Source organism: Harpegnathos saltator, unplaced genomic scaffold, assembly GCF_003227715.2.
Source record: "Harpegnathos saltator strain DR-91 unplaced genomic scaffold, Hsal_v8.6 scaffold364, whole genome shotgun sequence".
Classification (NCBI taxonomy): Eukaryota; Metazoa; Arthropoda; class Insecta; order Hymenoptera; family Formicidae; genus Harpegnathos; species Harpegnathos saltator.
In genome coordinates, this window is record NW_020230166.1 from 514246 (window position 1) to 534963 (window position 20718).

General features: G+C 52.4%; 1 protein-coding gene and 1 long non-coding RNA gene across 4 annotated transcripts in view; both read right to left on the reverse strand.

Moving 5' to 3' along the window:
• Nucleotides 1-20246, reverse strand: part of Rgl (Ral guanine nucleotide dissociation stimulator-like) — a 34757-nt gene extending 14511 nt beyond the window's left edge. Inside the window, exon 1 of one of the 3 annotated variants that reach the window (XM_025300419.1) lies at nt 17458-20246. Coding sequence is in view for 1 of the 3 variants with exons in the window: in XM_011154062.3 (XP_011152364.2) it covers nt 17458-17487 (30 nt within the window). In the remaining 2 variants the exon portion in view is untranslated. Of the gene's footprint in view, nt 1-4351; nt 4755-17457 lie in introns of those variants that run through there. The other 2 variants (XM_011154062.3, XM_011154060.3) reach the window with 2 other exon arrangements.
• On the reverse strand, nt 4923-16674 carry LOC112588974 (uncharacterized). Its single transcript, XR_003113147.1, has 3 exons — nt 16664-16674; nt 8115-8117; nt 4923-5923 (listed from the first exon to the last, which is right to left on the reverse strand). It is a non-coding gene; the product is annotated as an uncharacterized LOC112588974 (long non-coding RNA).
• Nucleotides 20247-20718: the final 472 nt, after the last annotated feature.

The following is a 20718-nucleotide window of genomic DNA, read 5'->3' on the forward strand; positions in this document are numbered from 1 at the left end:
TCGAAGGGTTCTCACCGAAAGTCACGGCAGTCACATGGGTGGTTTCCGGGAAGTCCATCCGCAGAGCGTGCAAATCCCGCCGTACGATCCTCAATCGCAAATACCAAGCAGGAATTAACCGCGTCGCGAGTGACAGATATTTCGTCCTTTTTCTCGCGAAGTGCGATTTGGGCTTCGCGCGGCGCGACGAGAAAAAAAATGCCGCTTCATCCCGGCGATGTTCCGACGAGCTCGCGAGCTGTCCGCGCGACGTCCTCTTCCTCTCTGGCCGACTCAATGCGAGCGTTAACGCTCCCTAATTGCCGGCTCGTTACGCGTCGCCGTCGCGTTTTATTCTACTAATGGGCAATAATCCGCCGCGAATTGACCGCTGCGACTGCGCGGCGGTCTGATGTCCCGCTGGGAAACGACGGCGTGGCAGTCGATACGAAATGTCAGTCAAACGAAAAAGGCCGTTTTAATCTTGAAATATTTCCCGGCAAAGCGCGGCGGATCGCTCGCGTCTCGTTCCGCGGAACGTTCATCTCGGCGCGTTTGTCATTTTCATTTATTCCACGTATTTCGAGAGAAACGCTCATTCTGATGCGATCAATTCCTCATTTTCCTGCTCCCGCTGCTAATGTCCCCGCTCCCGTTCCTCGTTGTTACACGCTCGGCTCGCGTGTGCTTCTCGTTGGAAGTTTGCGAATAATACTATCCCCGAAGGATATTATCCAGATATCTCCGCTCTCGAAATATCCGCTGACGTATTTTCGCCCTCTCTCTCCCTCTGGGAAAAATTTTCCAGAACTCCGCCGGAATAGAACCCGGCTCTGAAAAAAGCCTGACTTTCCTCGAAATATCCCGCCGTCCCGTGTTCTCTTTCTCTCTTTCCCTCTCTTGAGAATTGCTCGGGAAATATTCTCAAAAAATGCTGTCCCTCGCGTCGCGCTAACGAAAGGCAAACGGCCAATTTTCGGCGCTGTTTGCTCGCGAAACGGGGAGAGGGCCAGAGGGAGAAGGTTGGCGTGGAAACACACAGCGGCCTGATTGATCCCGGCCCCGTTATCTCCCTCCTCCTCTTCGTTTGTTGCGAAAGTAATTCGATTATCGCTCGCGATTGGATTTTCCGCGGACGTGAGCCGCCGCCTCGCGCGGGCGGCGCGGCGGCGGGCGCGCAAATGCGATCGAGTAGAATACGGAGAACGATAAAAGTGTCGATGCCCGTCGACGCCTCGTTGCGATAAAACGAACGCCCCCCGTGCGTCGCGTCGCGTCGCGTCGCGTCGCGACATGACACGAGTGCCGAACGGGCGTATGTCCGCGGCCTTCACCCCCTACCGAAACCGAGAAACGATCGCGTAAAAAGAAGCGAGTCCAACGCGCGTCCCATTTCTCCCTTCGGGGTAGCTATTTCGCCGACAATTTCCCTTAAGCCGAATTACCGTCGGCGCGCGATCGCCTTCGGCCGAGGCGAGCATTAATCTTCCCCGTGTCGGGCCGACGTTGTCGCAATAACCGTTGAGTGAAAGATAGCCGTGACACCAATTTTCCCTCGGCCGAAACATCTCGGCCGCCTCGGAAGTTATCGCTCGGATGATCCCGCCCGCCGAAGATCTCAGCCGCGAGCCTTGAATTTCGAGCTCTCTCGGATTACTCCGAAATTTAGATTCCTTTTTATTATCAGGAGAGAAGGCGATCCTCTTTATCCGATTGTCGATTTCACAGTGCTAAAATGAGGCAGAGCCGCGCTGCGCGAGAGGCGAGGAGATCCGAAAACGCTGCTCGACTTGCTTTTGACATTTTGCGCTTTATTTAATTTGACGGACGCAATTGTTTATTTGCGCGGGACGAACGCTACTTGGTTGGATGTTGCTCTCGAGTTGCTTTCGCGCTGTTCCCGGGATTGACGATATTCCCGATGAAAGGAGGCCGGCGATCAAGCGAATTTTTCCCCAGGATTCTCAGCCGGATTGGAAATGCCGCGAGGCAAACAATTGCCATCGATCCTCGCAAATATACCCGGAAACAAAGGAGATTTCCCATGCGAATCGATCGTGTCGCCGGATATTGCTTGATATTAGCTTTCAGCCTCAGAGCTCTCGGAGAGAGAAACACGACGAATTTAAGAGGAGTTATCTAATCTACCTTATCTCTCTCCTCTCTCTCTCTCTTTCTCTCGTACATTTCGAGCTCTATCTGATTATATAAAAATTACATAGAATCACCATCAGCTCTTCTCTTTGGCAGCATTAGCCGCGAGTCTCGCGTATCGCTTCCGGACCAACGACGCGAAGAAAAACGCCGACGCAACAACGCCGATCGTGCGAGCTGCTTGCAGTTTAGGTTAGCGGCGCATTGATAAACGAAAAAGAACACGCGAGTAAATTATGGGAAACGAGTGGCCACTGCTAATGGCTCGACTCGGTTAGTCATTCATTACGCTGGTACGCGAAAACGGCGCACGTGCGCGCTCACGTACGCCCGCGTGTTTGTGTGCGCGCTCGCACGACTCAACAATAACTGGTTAGACGCTTTCAAGGTGCTTTTGCAAGCCAGACCTAATGTTACTCTCGAGCAGAAACGCATTCTTGTCGGATGATTTTCCACTTCGGTATTATTCGTCGACCTTACCCAACCCACTCGAGGAAGAATGCGCGCGCGCGCGCAAATTTTATGAAACGCTCGCGGCGGAGACACGTGAAAATGGCCATCAAATGGGGATCGTTAAAGTGTAGGAAAATGCAGAAAAATGTTAAATATCCGGCACGACTCAGGGTGCGGTCCATCAATCGCTACGAATGCTTCGAAGCGTTTTTACTTCTCTCTCTTTCTTCGTTTGCATCCGAGAAATAGAACGAGAAAGAGAAACGCTTCGAAGCGTTTGTAGCGGTTGCCGGACCGCACTCTCAGAGAGACAACGAGAGAGCGACAGAGAGAGAGAGAGAGAGAGAGAGAGAGAGAGAAAGAGGAAGAGACTCGGAGAGATCTCGGAGCAGCGAAATCGAAAGCGGAAGTGATACCCGAGGCGATTACATGATAGCCAGCTGACAGAGCAACGCGCTTTATCGAATCTGAGAACACAAGTGGTTTGGCTGCTTGGTGTGTGCGTGCGACTGATCAATTTAATGTGAAAAAAAGAAGAAAAAGAGAAATCGTGAGTGTGCAGAGGTCGTAAAATTGCCGGCAAAATTGGCGACAGATCGTCAGGCTTCGCCTTCGAGGCCGATGATGGTGCAGTCCAGATTTCTAGGCGTCATCTCGTTTGTTACTTTCGACGAGCAACGCGAACGCGAGGCAAATTCCTTCGAGGTGAATTTGCGCGCGAAAACTACCGGTTGAGGTCGCGAGATTTCCGCCTTCGGCTCGCGCGATCGAAATGTCAGCGGCTGTTTGCATTAATTATATATACACGCGACGAATATATCGGCGAAATTTTGTTTTCGATCTTCGGAGCATCGTGACGCTGTCGGTTTCTGCGTAATTTTCGTCGTCGGGCCGATCGAATCCGCCGATTACGCTGTGCGGGGAGAGAGAGCAAAACAGCGACGTTAACGTTTTCCTTATGATTAATTAAAAAGCAAACTATCGACTGCGCTCGCCGGATGAGTAATCCCCGGCTACGAGAAAGAAATCACTCGTTTCTTTCGCGTGTCTTTCCGTTAAAACACGCGGCTATGAATTTTACACTTGTTCGCTGAATTTTATTGTGTGAATCATTGTGCAACCGGATCGATCGCGAGCGACGCGCATTCCAACTCGCGCTGAAAACAACAAAAGTGACTCGCATGGAAATACGGGCCTTCCAAGCGCGCGCGCGCGCGCGCGCGGCGACAAACTACTAATAATTTATACGCCAACCTGCCACTTAACTCGTCGTTGGGGCCCCCGCTAATCTCAGCAATCGGGCCGATAACTTAAAGTGATCGCCACAATACGGTATCTGTCAGCCACGCAAGTTCCGCGCGACGACAGGACCAGAGTCACGTTTTGTCTCGAGCAGAATTCAAGTCCGTCCCTCTCTCTCTCTCTCTCACTCGGAGCGGAGCTCGCTCCGAGTGAAATTGCCGTGCGCGAGCGTGGCCCGCACGTTCTCCGCGAGAGAAGCAACACATCGGCCGACGACAAAGCACACCGCGTGTCCGACCGCGCGATTTCCGTCGCGATTTTTCTCCGCGCGACGGCTTATCGGCCGCGCGCGATCTCGCGTCGGTATCCTCCAGTTTCCATTTGCACGATCACGCCCGCCGATGATCTCAGCGGCTGTTAATCACCGCGCGCACTTCAGCACCCACGACGAAGACAACGACCAAGCGAGTGACTCTCGCGAGCGAGCGGGCGCACCTGCTCTCTTCTCTGCGGGGCCCCTTACCTGTGCGTCGACTCGGTCGGCCTGCCCCTGGCCAGGCCCCGGCGAGACCACGAAACGAGGAACGAACAGCCCGGGCGCGCGCGTGCGTGCGTGCGTGCGAGACGCACGCAATCGCAGGAAATCGGGAATGACCGCGCTGCTCGCCGTCCCGACGCCGACTGACTGACGCGGTCGTTGCAGTCGCACCGGCTCAACGTAGCCGAATGCACTGACCACGCCGCCACGCTATCGTCGCGACACGGTCAGGAACGTAGCGACCGTATCGAGCGCCGAGGCTGCGAGACGGCGGCGTTTCCGCGTCCCTCGCCGCGTCGAGCCGCCGCGCGAAGGGTGAGGATCGACCCGGCGCCGCCGAAGCTCTTTGTTCGTCGACGAGTGAAGAAAACGGCTGTCTGGGATGCCCGGCGCTCGTCGTAATCGCCGCCGCAAATGGCTAATTACGGATAATTGTTTAACCGTCGGAAATTCGGCCGAGCGACGCTCGCGGACTCGGCAAATGCCGTTTCTCCGTCACGTGGAGGTTGCCCCTTCTCCCCCCCCCTCCCCTCCCCTCCCCCGCCGCCGCCCATCCCCGCTTCGGATGTTTCAGAGTCCAATTAACGCGAGATCAGATTTTTGCTGATGTTTGCCACTACTGATATTAACCTTCGTCAGGATAGAACGATTTTTTTATGACGCAAACGAGGACAGAGGAGACACCTCAGAGGCTCTCAGTACGGAGGGTAGCTGAAATTAATAATTCTAAAATATTTCGTTCTTTTTTTTAATCCAGTTCATGTGCTCGTAAGGAACATCTGCGAAGTGTGTGTGTGTCTCAGATTTCGACGAAACTTCGGCATATTTGTAGAGTAGTCAGAAATAAAAGGTCCATATTTCTTTAATCCGCAACGGCTCAGGTTTAAGAGATGAAACGGGCCCTCAAAGTTTCATCCCCTTTGTGCCATCTCGATAATTATTGCAGATACGAAAAAACTTTTTAAACAAAAATTGCACGTTTATGCGGTATATTTTTGTTTAAAAAGTTTTTCCCCATCTGCAATAATTATCGAGGTAGCGTAAAGGGAGTGACTGCCTCTCAGGGGCAGTTTCATCCCTGCAAGTGTGGCAAATTTTGTCGAAATCCCGAGACGCACAGGTTCGTGGATGTTTCTTGTCAGTGAGATAGTGACATATCAGTATACATGTGATAGATTATTTATATTTATCACGTTTGATTTTTGATTTGAAAAAGGCTCTTCCATTCGGATGAAGGTTAATGTGTGTGTCGGTGTATCGTTTCGGTTATCATTATGATAGAATCGCATCATAGAATCTCATAACCATACACGATGCCAATTAGAAATAACATATTCCGTATAATCAGTGCTACTAATTATATACTACTAATATTAGTGATATAGCTTTAGCTCAAAAGCTGATTCGCGATATCAGCCGGAACGAGACGCAATGTTTTTTTTTTTTCAAGGAAAGCTTCCCGCGAAACCGCAATTAGAATTAGAATACGAGAGGTGGAATCGCGAGATGCGTGACAGAGGTATACGCATGACCGCCTGCGAGCCTCAACGAGGATCTCTCGGCCACGCTTTCTACACGCGATCCTGCGGCCACGTGGCACGGAGGTCTCGCACGATGGATGGCCTCCAGGCTGCGACTCGTGTCGAGTAAATTTGATTCGCCACGCTGGAACGTCGAGCGCATCGCGCTCTCGACCCCCCCCCTCTCGCGAGCGTCTGCGATCGCGCACACTTGTCGTCTCTCAGTCTTCGAGGGCCCGACGTTATCGACTGGACGCACCCTTGAAAGCGACTCCATGAGAATCGCTGCCTCGGGGCGCCTAACTCGCACACAACCGCCGAGGCAGAACGGGGGTTGCTCCTCCACCATGCGAGAGCAGACTCGTGCGCGTCCCCGTGGAGCGCCCTGTGAGTCATCAAGTTCTCCTCGTGTTTGTACTCGTCGTCTGCCGCCGCCGCCGCCGCCGCCGGGCCGACGAAGGGACGAAGGGCGACATTGTGAGCGCGCCGGAACAACCCTCGAGCCGTCGGCGTGAAATGAAACCGCGGGGGTAGCGCGATAGCCAGATGCGCGCGACCGCCAGCTGCTCTCTGCGGCGGTAAAAATGTTGGAAAAGGCGCGCGACCGCGCGCTCGCTGTATAATATTCTTCGTGCCAACTGATGTAAAATTCCCCCGGTGACGAGCGTTTTGAGGACCGAGGAGGATCCGTAGAAACTCAACGAAATAACGAATTTCACTTCTCGGCCAAGAAGACAATTTCGTATCTCCCGGCTAGGAATAATTATATTTCCCGAGCGAAGGAAGATCATCGCCGTCTACTGAGAGACGGAATTCCGAATCGGACAGTCCACGTGATGAGCCCAGCGATGCTCGTCGACAATCCACCTCCGCTCTCAAAGAAAGTCACACGCGATGTTCGATCGTCGAGCCGGGAATCCCCGGCCATGAAGGGCGAGCGGTCGCTAAATACCGCGGCGAGGCGCGCGCGCGCGCGCTCGTTGTTGAACTTGGAGCGATAACGACGCAGGTAACAACGGTCGCCTGGCGGAGGATCGGGTTCCTGCGCGAGCCGACGCGCTCGTCGTCACGCACTCGTGACGCAGGAGCTCGCCGCCCGCGGCGGCCGTTGCGTCATCGTACGGACGTCACATTGTTATCTAGCGCGTTCGCGATGCCCGTGGGACGAGTAGGGTCGATCGTCACGCGCGGAAATGCGCTCGATTTAGTACCGTACGCGTAGGGGTGCAACGATTTCTCCAAATATCGATAACGATATTATCGTCGTGTTCAGAACGATCGATAACGATAAATATCGGTAATTTTGAAAAATATCGATATTTATATAAAAAAATGTATACATACAGCGGTGGGTATGCATAGAAAGGATACGCACGAAAGATTTGAAGAAGATCTTTTGAAAAATGTTTATCTATCCTCATATAATTTATTGTCGTATTCTTATTAGAAAATGTATAATGAACCGCAGTCATTTGCCGGAGATACCACCATATACAGCAGGAGCAGGGGATCTATTACGGTTCAACGATCGAGGTGGAAATGATGAAAAGTGAGCGAATTTACTAGACATCGAACAATTACATAATATATATTCGCGTGAATTCACTGACTTTTGTAATTTTCATCTCGGTCGTAGAACCATAATAGGCCCCCCCCCATAGAGCTGATGGTAACTGCAAAATACGAAAATCAATAAAATTCATATCGACATGTCGATTTTGTCGGAGACAAAAAATATCGATAAATATTCGATACTTGCCTCCCGATATATCGATTTATCGTCGCATCCCTACGTACGCGTCGTACTTCGAAGCGCCGCGGGCACATGGCGACTTTTCGCGGCACGTGGGAGAGCGGCCGGGGGGGGGGAGAATGGGAAATACGAGATCTCACGTGTCCACGTGCTCAATTTCGGGCATGTCGCATGTGAGTATTTAATCTTTCCCTCAAAGACGACTCATCGCTCGTTGTCGAAATGCTCGACGATCGCAACGACGTCTCGGCTCATCTCAAACCGACGTGGCCGATTTTGGCTGCACGCACGGCGACTACCGATTGCGCGAGTCAACGTCAAATCGCGATTCTTCAGGTAATCACTCTCGACCGCGGCTCGGACTGCTTCATGACAATGTTTGCCGCTCCCCCTTCCCCTCTCGCCCGGAGTCGAAGCCCGGCCGAGCTGGAAAGCAGCGACCGACCTTCCACCGGGCGTCGTCGCATCTGAGCACCAGCTGCTGGTCGATAAGGTCGTTTGCTACGTCTATGACTATTGTCCTCGAAATCTATAGAAAGCAGATTAGTTTTTCTTTTGTGTTTCCTACATTTATTTTTTGTCTCAATTGAAAGACAGATTTTTGTCTAATAGTTGTCTATTTCTTAATTAAGTTTTTAAAAACGAAAATATTTTATTTCTTTAATTTTAATTTCGAGAATATAACAAATAAATTCTGCAATTTTTAATTACCCAATCAAAGAATAATTTTTTGAATATAAAAGTCAACGATTTATATCAAATAAATTTTACACAAAAGTAGATATAATTTTAATAATTATTTTAATAAGTAATTTTAATGCTTATTCTTATAATTAGAAAAAAAAGTCGCCGTGCGCGTCCGCGCGGCGGCAAATTCTAAGCGCGCTCCCCACAGAATTCCGCTCGCGGCGTAATAACGACATTGATCGTCGATCAAGTCGCTGGGCCGGTCTTTTGTTACCTTTCCCGTCGCCCGGCGGGAGTCTCTTCGGTAGATAGCACGACGAATTCGTATTTTCGGGAGCGAGCCGACGCTTTACGAGCGAGACCTGCTGCGTCCTGCGACCGAGAAACGTCCTCTCGAGAGCCGCCTCCGAAGCGTGAAACGAAAGGAGCCTCACGAGAGAGAAAGAGAGAGAGAGAGAGAGAGAGAGAGAGAGAGAGAGAGAGAGAGAGTGACGGAATTCTCACGGGAATTAGAGATCAAGTGGCTCCTCCAATGGACAATCATTTGCGCGACCCAGAAAGGCGTACCGAGTCACACTTTTTATTCGCTGTGCGCGATATTTGCCAAATTTCTTTCTCATTGCGATCACAGCTGAATCGCGCCGGCCGCTTTCAGGGGCCAAGAGCGTCATCCGGACGGAAGCAGCGCGAACGTTAAACAGCATCGCGTAAAATACGTTGCAGCTGCGATGCGTCGAGATAATCAGCAACGGAGGCAACTGAGGCGGATATAATCGTCCGGCTGCGCGGCGAACTGCGTCCTGCCGCCGATTACATCCGTCATTAAGCCGTCTCGCGCGCGACCCGCAAGAAACTCTTCCGGGTTGTCGCGGTGTCATCCAGCCGCGCTCAGATTCCGGACCACCGCGTCGCCGCCGTTCTCGGCGGATGGAGATGAGTTTTCTCCACTTTCACGCGGAAACGAGCGTCGTGAGACACGTGCTCGGCAAGCAGCAGCAGCGGTGGCCAACCCGTCGGACGAGCGAGCGATACCGGAGATCATGATCCTTCAGCCGTCGGTAGGCTGAATTGGGGTGGACGCGGACGCTAACGGACGGGGGGATCTTGTGAGTCATCTCGTCGGTGATGGGCGCCGATAAGTCGGCCCGCGAATCGAAACCAATTGAATTCAGAGCCAAAGGCGGTTGACAGAGTCGACGAGAGAAACGCAAAGCGCTCGTCAATGAAGCACGTTCAGGTCCGGTTTGATATCGGTCGCATGATAGTGCCTAGAAAAAATGCCTAGAGGCGTAACGTCTCTGAAAATGTATCTAAATGACGAAGATACCTTGGAGATACCGAGCGTTATTTTCTTCTTATCGCATGTCGACGAACTGCTCTCGGCGTTTTTTAATCTCCGTAATCTCGTCGGTCGTATCCTTCCCAGGATACGCGACAGTCGAAAGCTCGACCAGTCTCTTAAATTGTACCATCTATTGATCGTCCGTATCGCACCGGTAAAATTTAGGAATTTCCAAGAAAAACTACGTCTATGACTATTGTCCTCGAAATCTATAGAAAGCAAATTAGTTTTTCTTTTGTGTTTCCTACATTTATTTTTTGTCTCAATTGAAAGACAGATTTTTGTCTAATAGTTGTCTATTTCTTAATTAAGTTTTTAAAAACGAAAATATTTTATTTCTTTAATTTTAATTTCGAGAATATAACAAATAAATTCTGCAATTTTTAATTACACAATCAAAGAATAATTTTTTGAATATAAAAGTCAACGATTTATATCAAATAAATTTTACACAAAAGTAGATATAATTTTAATAATTATTTTAATAAGTAATTTTAATGTTTATTCTTATAATTAGAAAAAAAAATGTTTTTCATACAAGCTGCGATTTTAATTAATTTCTTAGTGAACTTTCTAAAAAAAAAATTTCTTTTTATTTTTGTAATTTTAATGTTTATTTTTTTTATTAGAAAATATTTTTGTTTAATTTCTTGTATAAGCTGTAATTTCACATTTTTATTTAAATTGTATTTCATTCTTGTCCTCTCACAGTTCTTAAATTATTCACATCGGTATGATAAAAAGAATTCCGTGGTTCAACAATTCAAGCAACTAGTTAGGTCAGAACTATTCCACTTGCGGAGGTTTTAAAAAAGATATATCTGCAAAAGACATCGTGCAAAAGATCTCAAAACATCTAAAAAGAAATAGAATTTTACAAACAGATCAAAGATAATTTTTCAATTAGTCTTTCTTCATCTATTTAATTATTTGCAAATTATAAGAAAAACAATTGAATACTGGTCCAATATAGGCAACTTTCCCCTACTTTCGCCAATGTAACATATCGCAAGCAACGCTCGGCTTTCCGAGTCTCTCGCAATCGGTCGACAATACGTCGAGCATCAGTCTGAATTCTTACTTAACCAACGTATCTCGAGCTAGTCGTTCCTATTCTTGGACAACCGTTTCATTCCAAAGTCCGTCGAGTGCGCTTTCGATATTCATGATTTCGATCGTTTTGATATCTCCGTGTAATCCTCGGCAAACATATTCGCGCTTCAGCCGTTCGGCTCTTGCGCGGCTCAAGTCCGACGGAACTATCCATTCAACGCGATCCTCTCATTATTTCGAGCAGCGTGCTCGCCGAAGTGCTCCTCTCCGGCGCTCACGTGCCTCCACGTTTCATGCGTTTTTCCGCACACACACGCGCGACCGAGTTCACGTGCGCGCGATCGCACGCACCGATCGCCGGCCGAATTCCGGCCGGGGCAAGCCGACAGTCAGCGACGACTCGGCGACGTTCGATTTCTCGCAGCTGGAAGGAAAACGTCGCTTGATGTCGGCGAAAGCGCGTAGAAAGGCTCGCGCGCAATTTTCCCAGCGCAATTTTACTTTCATCCTCACCGCGCCGGCGCTCCTAACAAAACTCGATCGCGCTTGCGATGCGCCCTCTTCGCGACCGCTATCGCGAGATGACAATTAAAGGGGTGTCCCCTCCGCCGAACTCGCGGCTACGCAACCGTGAATTTGCATGAGGAAAAACCCGCGCGGATCGCGCTCGAGCGCGTCCCGTCCGTGCGAAATGCGCGAAATCGTCCCGTCACGGACGGGCTTTTCAACGGTGAACGAGGTGGACCTTGAAGTGCCTCGTTCCGCGATCGGGATCGTTCCGTGGGAGATGATGACTCAGAGCGTGTCCCACGCGTGTCGATTTTTCTGTTTTTCGTTTCCCATTTGCGACGATAGAGAACAGAGAGAGAGAGAGAGAGAGAGAGAGGGAGATAATAGCGCGCGCGCGGAATGAAACGCGACGTCTCTCTGAAATATTCGGCGATATTCATCGTTTTGTCGTTTTGTCGTGTCTGCTCGACGGATTCGTATCTTTCGACATCGATATTCGATTTCGGACAATTTGACACGTATGATAATATTATATTAGCGGCGATTGCGATCGACGTTCGACGATCTGCGTGACTTTGACCGACTGCGAGCGTCGCTGTCGTGCGGACGACCTTCGCGACACATTTGGCGGTCTCTCTCCCACGAGGGTGAAATACGAGCCGCGCGAGGGTGAAAGGCGAGAAATCGAGATTGATGGGCGGAAAGGGGTTAAAGCCGCGCGTAGCCAGACGGGATGATGTTATCGCGGCCGCCGGGCTGTTTTCCCCGAGAACCGCCGACGGAAGCGATATTGCAGTCAAGGCCGAACTCGTCGAAACAGTTAGCGGTTTCAAGTCGGACGGTCGGCTCGCTGAAGTTCAGCCGGACGCGGCCAATCGGCCGGGATCGCCGCGAGAAGCGCGTCGTTATCGCGCGCGGTCGATCCGCGGAACTCTGCTTTTGCAAGCCGCGAGGTGCCGCCGGATTTCACTCACAAATCCGCGACCGACACCTGTTTGACTCGCGTCGTGCGCGCGAAAGCAGCGAGACCCTTCCCGAATCCAAGCGATTCTCGCGTTCCTCGCTCCTTCGAGTTCGACAGGAAAAAAATAGCCCCAAAATCATCGAAGCAGAATATTAATATCTCTTCGGATTCCAAACAGTCGAGTTCGATAGCTCGACGAGCTGATCGATCGAGAGAGAGAGAGAGCCGTTCCTGCTCCGAGGAATTTCACGTCAGCCGCGGCGGTTCTTGCAGCGCGAAAGAAATCGCGGAATTCATTCTCCTCATTTCTCGAGGCGAAAAACGCCTCCGTCTCGCGAGACGTTGATCATTTCGCGAAAGAAGCTGATTAATAGCTTCGCTCACGCGCCGCGCCCGCTCGTGGTGATTTTTCATCGGGCCGAAATCGACGACGAAATCTCGCGCACGCGCTTCATTTACTCCGACAACCTGCGCGAGCTGCAACTTCGAGCAGTAGCGCGATGCATGGAAATCAGCAATGCAGCCCCGGCAGCTGCCGAGCAATCAAACACGTGCATTTGTGTAAACGATCGGCCCGCGCGCGCGCGCTCAATAGCAATTCCACAGCCGACGGAATCAACACTCCGGCCCGACGTTTCTCTTCAGTGGCTCCGTTAAATGCTCGGCACGACTGTATCCGATTGCGCAGCGCGCCAATGTCGCCAGTGTCCTTTTCAAAGTTCGGCCGCGAAATAAAAATAAAGCCGCGACTCCACGCTCGTATCAGCGACGACGTTTTTGTTTGCGCCTGCGGACGCGCGCGCGCGCGCGACGGGGACGTCCCGAAATTACCTCGGCAGCTCCTAAAGGAGCATCACGCGCTTTCTTCTTCTCAGATCTCAGATCGCAGCCGAGCGCCGCCCCTGCTTCGCGCTCGCGCGAAAAATCCTTCGCTTTTTCTATCGTGCGCGCGCGCGCGCGCGTGGGAATACCGAAGCGTTCGCGGCGCGGCGGCGCGCGTATGAATTTTGCAATCGACGAGTCGTGCATCGTCGTCTCTCCTCTCTCCAAATTCAGTCACGTCGCCGTTAAAGAGTTAAGTGGATTCGCTCGCGCGCGAATTTCAACGGGACTCGCGCGAGTCATCGGATAATTGTCGCGATCGTCTGGAGGATCTCTCCTTCGGCCTTGCTCGGCACGCGTGAAACGTGCTAATCGCTTCAAGTGGACCTAATGCCTCGGATCGAGGCTGAGTTTTCTGTCGCTCTCTCTCTCTCTCTCTCTCTCTCTCTCTCTCTCATCCTTTATTTACCGGCCATCCTCGCGACGCGTGTACCTTTCCGCTCGGGATAACGCGCGAGGAGCGGCGTGCAGAAACTACGCACGTTCCAGTTACACTCGCCGCTCGAATCGATCTTCCCACGAGATGCCTCTCGCCGTGAGAAAGGCGGATGTCCATTCTGAATTCAGCACGGAGAACGAGAGGAGTCTACTTGTTCTTTCTGCGAGCGCTCCGCCTCCCCGCGCGGCCGTCCTTCCATCTCCGTCGCGCGCGCGCGCGGTTTTCGCACGTTTCAGGATCGCGAAAGCGCGCGCCGATACGCCGCGGCGTGTGCGTCCTCCCGCGCACTCTTCTCTCTTTGAAATTATCATCGCGCGATAGGCATCGGCAAAACTTTTACTCGAGCGTGCGCCATCGTAATGAGGCTCTCTTCCCGCAATGTTACAGTGTCGCGGAGAAAGTATCAATTAACGTATCCCCTATTATGATTTCGCACAGCTCATCAACGTCGCATGACGAAATCGATCCCGCATAGAGTGCGCAAAATATTCGATACGTTTGCAGGTCGAGCGAAGTGCAACGAGAATATTACAATTTCCATGAAGGACTCTCTAAATATCGAGGCTACACGGAGGCATATTAAATATCGAATTTCGTCCCGGTTAGCCTCAATTGATGTCTAAATATCGCGGAAATTAATATCCAATTTTCTTTCAATTAGTTAACGCAATATTGTCGCGCGTTACGAAATCATATCGCGCAGTCTGCAAGCTCGAAGAAGCGAAATATCAGCTGAAAACCACTTGGCTTATTTTTCTAATTTTACCGTCGATCAGAGACATCGAAAGGTTGAAATATTTCTCAAGCTCGAACTCGAGCTCTTTCGAATTCTCAAGCCTGACCGATGACGCGGGCCCGAAGAGAAAGAGAGCCGTTCTGCTGATGGGTCGGGCCCTGCCTCGGAGCCTTACCCGGCTCGGCCTGGATTTTTCTCGCCGCTACGACGCGCGCGTTTTCCTCGCGCCTCCTGCATTCCGTGACGCGCCTCGTTAGACTTGACACGTATTACTTTGCATTCCCGCGAGCGCGCGTCTCGGCTGAGCGTTACACCGAGGAGCCTGGTTCCTCGCGCAACGAAACACCGGCGGAACGCGGCTCGCCGGAGCGGATAAACCGGCCCGCTTCGATTTCCAACGTGTGTGGAGCGCTTTTCCAAGCCGCACGAGCCGGAACCTCGTCCGATCGAGGAGGAGCGCGCGCACACGCAGCTCTCGTGTGGTTTCTCGCGAGGACGAGATGAAGCGTGAACGCGGTTAATCGCGGCCTCGGCTAACCGTAAAACACGCGTTTCCGCGAGTGAGGGAGGGAGCGCGCGTCGGGCTTCTATCTCCCGAGGTGGGGACAGAAGCGCTCCATTTGGAACTTGATCTCTGCTTCGCAAGGTGGTCGATCCTGGCAACCGTGATACTTCTTCATCAGGCTAGCGGGAGATATCTCTGCTCGACAGTGTTACATTTTAATCCTTTGCATTCTTGCCACCAACTCGACAATTAGAAGTATAATTACGAAATTTCTCGGACTAGGAAACTTGTGGAAAAATGGATCGTCGCTTCCATTTTCCTTGCTCTCTGTCTTTAAATCCTGTTCATGCCAGCTGCGCTGGCATTCCGAGTGCAGAGGGGGTCGAAACCTCTTCTCGGACGCTCTTCTTTTACGTTACACGCAATACTTGTGTCATATTATTGGCATTGTTAACTCGCATCTTCGTGACCAAGCGAGTTGCCTCGGCAAGGGAAGCGAAATTGCGCCAAAATAGCAATTTAATGGATAGAATCTGCGCGCTCAAGAGAGCCTCGTGCTTCCCGGTCGCTCGAAAGACGAGCCAAGAGGAAACTCAGTGATCAAAGTCGCATATAGTCGGCGGATAAAACTCGCGGCGATAATAGCGGAGCATCTGTTATTTGCACAGCTTCCTGTCCCGCGACGCGATACGATGTCCTGCCCGGCGATGTCGTTCACGGCGGGACATATCGATCTCTCTCTCTCTCTCTCTGTCTGCCGGGCGTCCTAAAAGCGTCGTCGTAAACGCGCGACTGCGGCTGATAAGGACATCGGGCGAGTTTCACAGGCGTGTTCGCGAAGGACTCGCTGATAAGTCGATAACATTCACGGCGACTGTCGACGGCGCGTCAAGGCCTGACGTGTCGAGACGCTTGGCCATAATATTGGTCGTCGTAATATTCTGCTCATTAATGTCGCGCGAGCGCGCGTCATCGCGGAAGCGTTTCGCCAAGCCGCCGCATGTACGCGCGCCTCATGGGCATTCCGCGCACGCGATCCTTGACATTTCACCCGGCGACGACATGCACCCGCCGCGATCGGGGCGCGGGGGGATGCAACTCGAGCGCGTCGCAATTAGTGCCGAAAATTGCAAGAGCGCGAAGTTGGAAACAAAAACGTTGCGACACGTCGAGGAGCCGCGGTGGAGCCTCCAAGGACGACACTCTGTCGCTTTATGCAAGCGCGCAATAAAGATACGAGCCGCGAGTTTTCAGGTAATGCATAATGTTTCTCGGCATGTGTGTGTGTGTGTGTGCGTGCGCGTCGCTGAAAAGCGGCGACGGAAGTGAAGGTAGAAATCGATCAGTGGTGGTCGCTCGACTGTCAAGTTCTGTGTGCGCACGGATCGCTGGGAATATATTTATCGAAGTCGTGATAAAGAGAAATCTCTCGGAGATTGGCTGCATTTCATAGAGATTCGTTTCACGCGAATCCTAGGAAAACGCACTCGAGTTGATATCTTTCTTTCGCAAGTTATTCAATCCCGGATGCGTCGAAATCTCCGCGGAACTCATTCTAAGGGGTGTCCCATAGGATGACTCTCTTTGCTCGAGAAAATCCTGCGACGGTCTCAAAGTTCCAGAAAACGCCACGGAATTTCTTTGGAGCAGCGAAAGTATCTTTTTTTTTTTTTTTTTTTTTTTTTTTTTTTTTTTTTAATATTCCTCGATATGTCGAGACCGCTTCAGAGGGGATTATTATTTCTTAGATGTAAGAGCAATCAATTGTAATTCGCCGGCTGTTGTGAGGATCTTCAGGGAGAGGCAAACGCGATAATAAAGTAGATATTTTTTTACGTACAAATTATGTTGAGTTACTGTCAAGTGTCGACCAATTAAATTCGCTCACAATTCGGTGACGATTGACATCGGAAGAGCGGAAACATTGGAAGAATGACAAGCGTAGTCCGTCAGAGCTGTGTAGACTTTATCGATCGCGTCTTCAGGCCTCGTTCCCCCGGCCACGAAAATGCACGGCCCGTGACCGCGTTACGTCAGGAACGGGCTTTCAAATCCAGCCACAATCCTTCCACGTGATGGCGAGAGAGAAAGAGAAAGAGAAGCGGAAAGAAAAAGAGAGAGAGAGAGAGAGAGAGAGAGAGATAATCGAGCGCTGAGAGTAGACTCAGAATACATTTTCATATTCCAGAACCCACTTGGAGCCGTTGAGTAACATCGGTCCGATCGTATCGGAAACGATCGCGCTTTAACGCTCGCGGACTAACCATATCCCGGCGAAAGAAAAGCAGCGTGTGAGACGCGTGTAGCCGGCGAAGAGAACGACCGAGACTCGACAAAAAAAAAAGAAACGCAAGACCGCATGATATAACGGGCGACGCAATCGTTCGGCCGTTCCCGCGGCTGCGCCAATTGTCCGGCAAGGGTGTGCACGACGAGGGATCAAAACAGAGGCGAAATCCACGCGCTGCGGATGTGCGTGCGCGTTGCTTCATGATGCAAAAATGCACGCGACTAATGCGAACGTCGGCCGCAAACCGCGTCGCACGCACGCACGCACGCACGCACGCACGCACGCACACAAACGCGCGCGCTCGGGCATCGCGTAAGAGAGAGAAAAAGAGAGAGAGAGAGGGTGGAGGGAGGGAGGGGGGAACGGAGGCAGAGGAGAGGCAGTAAAAAGGAGAAAGGTATGATAATTACCAAGGAGTCGTCCCCATTGTCAGCGCTCATAGCCCCCCGCTCGCGCTAGAGGGACCCGGGCTCTCGCTCTCGTCCTCGTCCACGTCGTCGCCGTCTTCGTCTTCGCGGCCGCCGTCGTTCCCGTTCTCGTCGCTCCTCCTGGTCGCGCGGTGCTTCCGGCAGCAGCGCGAGCCCGCGCTCGTCATTCTGCGCGGGGCCCCGTCGGCCGGACGGGACCCCCGTGGGACTCTACCGGTGGCCGCTCCTGACACCTGTCATCTGGCATCGCGCCACGATGCCGAGGAACGCGACGACGTTTGCCCGCGCCGAGCGGTGCCGAGAGAAAGAGAGAGAGAGAGAGAGAGAGAGAGAGAGAGAGTGTGTGTGTAACTTCCGCCTCCGCGCTCTTAGCTTCTTGTATGGACCTCCCCCCGTCGCTCCTCGGCCACTCTCGGAGGGTGATACCGGACGTGGGCAGGATGAAGAGGCAGGGAAGCGTTTACAGAGGAAGAGGTTTACGACCACGGGGGAATTGTAGTCTGCTGAGGAACGGAGGGATGCAGTGCAGCGAGCTGATAACCGAGCGACCGGCCGCCTCGGAGTTCTCACGATGGGGGGGAAATATCACGGATAACGAGGGGGAGAGAGAGAGAGAGAGAGAGAGATAAGAAAAGGGGGAGCCAAGGGACGACCATAGGGCTCGTGGTTGCGTAAAAGCGGACTGCGTCGAGGTGTTCGCTTTGGGTTCCTCCTTTGGGTATCCAGCCGACGAGAGCAAGGACGGAGATACTGCAGGGAGGAAGAGGAAGTGACTAAAAGGGATGTGAGGCGATAACAATAGGAATATCGATACACGCTGTGAATAATACGGGAATCACCGCGGAGGAGGACACGCCGGCCAGCGCGCGACTGGAAGAATCTACTCGAATCTAGCGGCGGCTGTCGTCGGATCGCGCAGTGACTACAAGGATGTGAGCGTTGAGCGCGTCAGGACAGAGGACGGCTCACGACAAGCTGCGAGGGCTCCGGGATGTGCCGAGAGCTATAGGGAGATGTCGGCTACGGCGATATGCGCGCACCGAGTGAGCGAAGGGAGGAATCATAGGGATCTCTAGGGATATACGGTGTGTCGGCGTGTGTAGCAGCCGGCTGGCGTCTGTGAGGATACACACGCACACACGTACACACACACACACACACACACACACACACACACAGCGTCGTCTGGAGTAACCCTTAGGGTCTCTCGAGGGCGCCCCCTTGGACGCTTTGGACGACCGCACTTTCACGAGCGAGCACTCACGACGAAGGCCGCGGCGAGCGAGGGCACGAGAGAGACGGAGAGTAACACGGCGGCCGTGTCAGCTAGAGAGAGACAGGTAGAGGACACTGACACACGAAACGTCAACGACACCTCAGCACTCGTCGTGCTCGCCTCTCTTTCTCTCTCTCTCTCTCTCTCTCTCTCTCTCTCTCGCTCTCTCTCTCCCTCGCCCTGTTCCTTCCTCTCTGTCTCTCCGTCTCTTGCACAGCGAAACACCCGCGCGCTCGAGGATTCTCTCACTCACTTCACGTCGGCGGACCAACTTCGCGCAGCTCCAAACTTCACTCCGATACCTTCGCTCCGCGAGCGGCCGCTGTATCGCGGAGTCGCGAGGACGGACGGGCGGCGACTTCTCTGTCTTTCTCTGTGGAGCGAGCGAGTACCGTTCCTCGCGAGAGCGCTCGTTCGTCCAGCGTGGTTGGAACAGAACGGAACGGAGCGGAGCGGGGGCAGGGGAGCGACCCCCGCTCGCGAAAGGAAAGGAAAACGACGGCGGCGGCGGCGTGGTGGCCGCCGCCAGGGGACGTGCGGGGGGAGAAGCGGGGGACGAGAGCGCGTGAGCGCCGCACCGCGACGCAACGCAACTCGCAACTCGCAACTCGCAAAATCGCCAGCTCTCTCGTGCTTCTCGCGAGCCGGACCTCGCTGTGCGACTGTGTGCGCGACATAGCGGAGTGCCGCTCGACAGTTTTTCCCGTCGTGACGATCCTGGTGGGGAGACGACGACGACGACGACGACGGTGTGCCGCCATTTGCGACGGAGGTGCTCCTCCGGGCTCGCTCATGGAGAGTGCGAGGTCCCAGGGTCGGATCGAGCAGCGGTTCGTGCAGCCAGGACGAAGGATCGAGCGACGCCGAGTTTCCCGGCAAAAGGCTAGAAAGGCTGCTGAAACGGTTGCGGCTTCTCTCAAGCGACTGAAGCGGAGTTTTTGTTTCATGTTTTCAGGCGAATTGGTTTTTGAAAATTTCAGCCGGGCGACTCGTGACGTTAACCAGGCCAGCCGTGGAAGTCGCGGTCGAGAAGAAAGCGGCGTGAAATACCTCGGCGAACGAGACTCCGGGAGTCGCCGAGGTGAACAACCACGTTGCTCTTCGCTCGCGATTTCGGCTGGACTTGAAGTTCAGCGATATGTTATTAGAGCCGTGAGACTAGAATAATATATTCGATATATACGACGTTAAAGATGAGAATAAAATAATCCAGGTGCCCCTCCATCCAAGTTTTCGACGTGGAATGAACTGGTTCCGCGGAATTCAAAGAGTCGATTTTCCGCACAAGTTTCGCATGTTTCCATCCCTCGAGACGCTGTCGCGTCTTTGATCCTTGCTGTCTGTATAGCAAATGTCTTACCGGTTCATCGGTCTGCTACACATCGCAGAGCTCCGCTGCTCTCCGCCTTCCTCAAGGCTTCACCTTCGTGCGCCATGACTGACGCGCCATGAAAAGAGAGCCTTCTCGCGCCACGTTTAGCATCGCTTCGCCGCTTCTGCTCTTGGTTTCTTGAAAAGAACAGAGCGACGGTCACGCATCTCCATCTTTGGAAGCGATCTCGAAGGAGCCGCGAGCTCAAACGCGCCGTGAAATCGCGGAGCGTCACGCGATTATCGGTACACTCGATACTTTTTACCGCGTCCGCGACGACTGATCTGCTCTCTGATCTGGTTACTCGAATTTTATCCGCCTCGATCAGCCTCGGTTTTCTCGCGAGAGAATTCTATGCAGCTTCCTCCTTACACGCATATCGACTATATAATAATCTCGATCTAGGCTGAGATGAATTGAGTTGGAGGGGGGAGCGGGGGGGGGGAGGGAAAGACGGGCGTAGATCTTAACAGGATAACACTCTGTTAGAATTTAATAACTCAAATTACCTGAAAGTTAGACGAGCGTGGAAGGGCTTGAACTTGATCTAAGGACTACCTTAGATGCCTGGTAAGACGAGATGGATGTGGGAGAG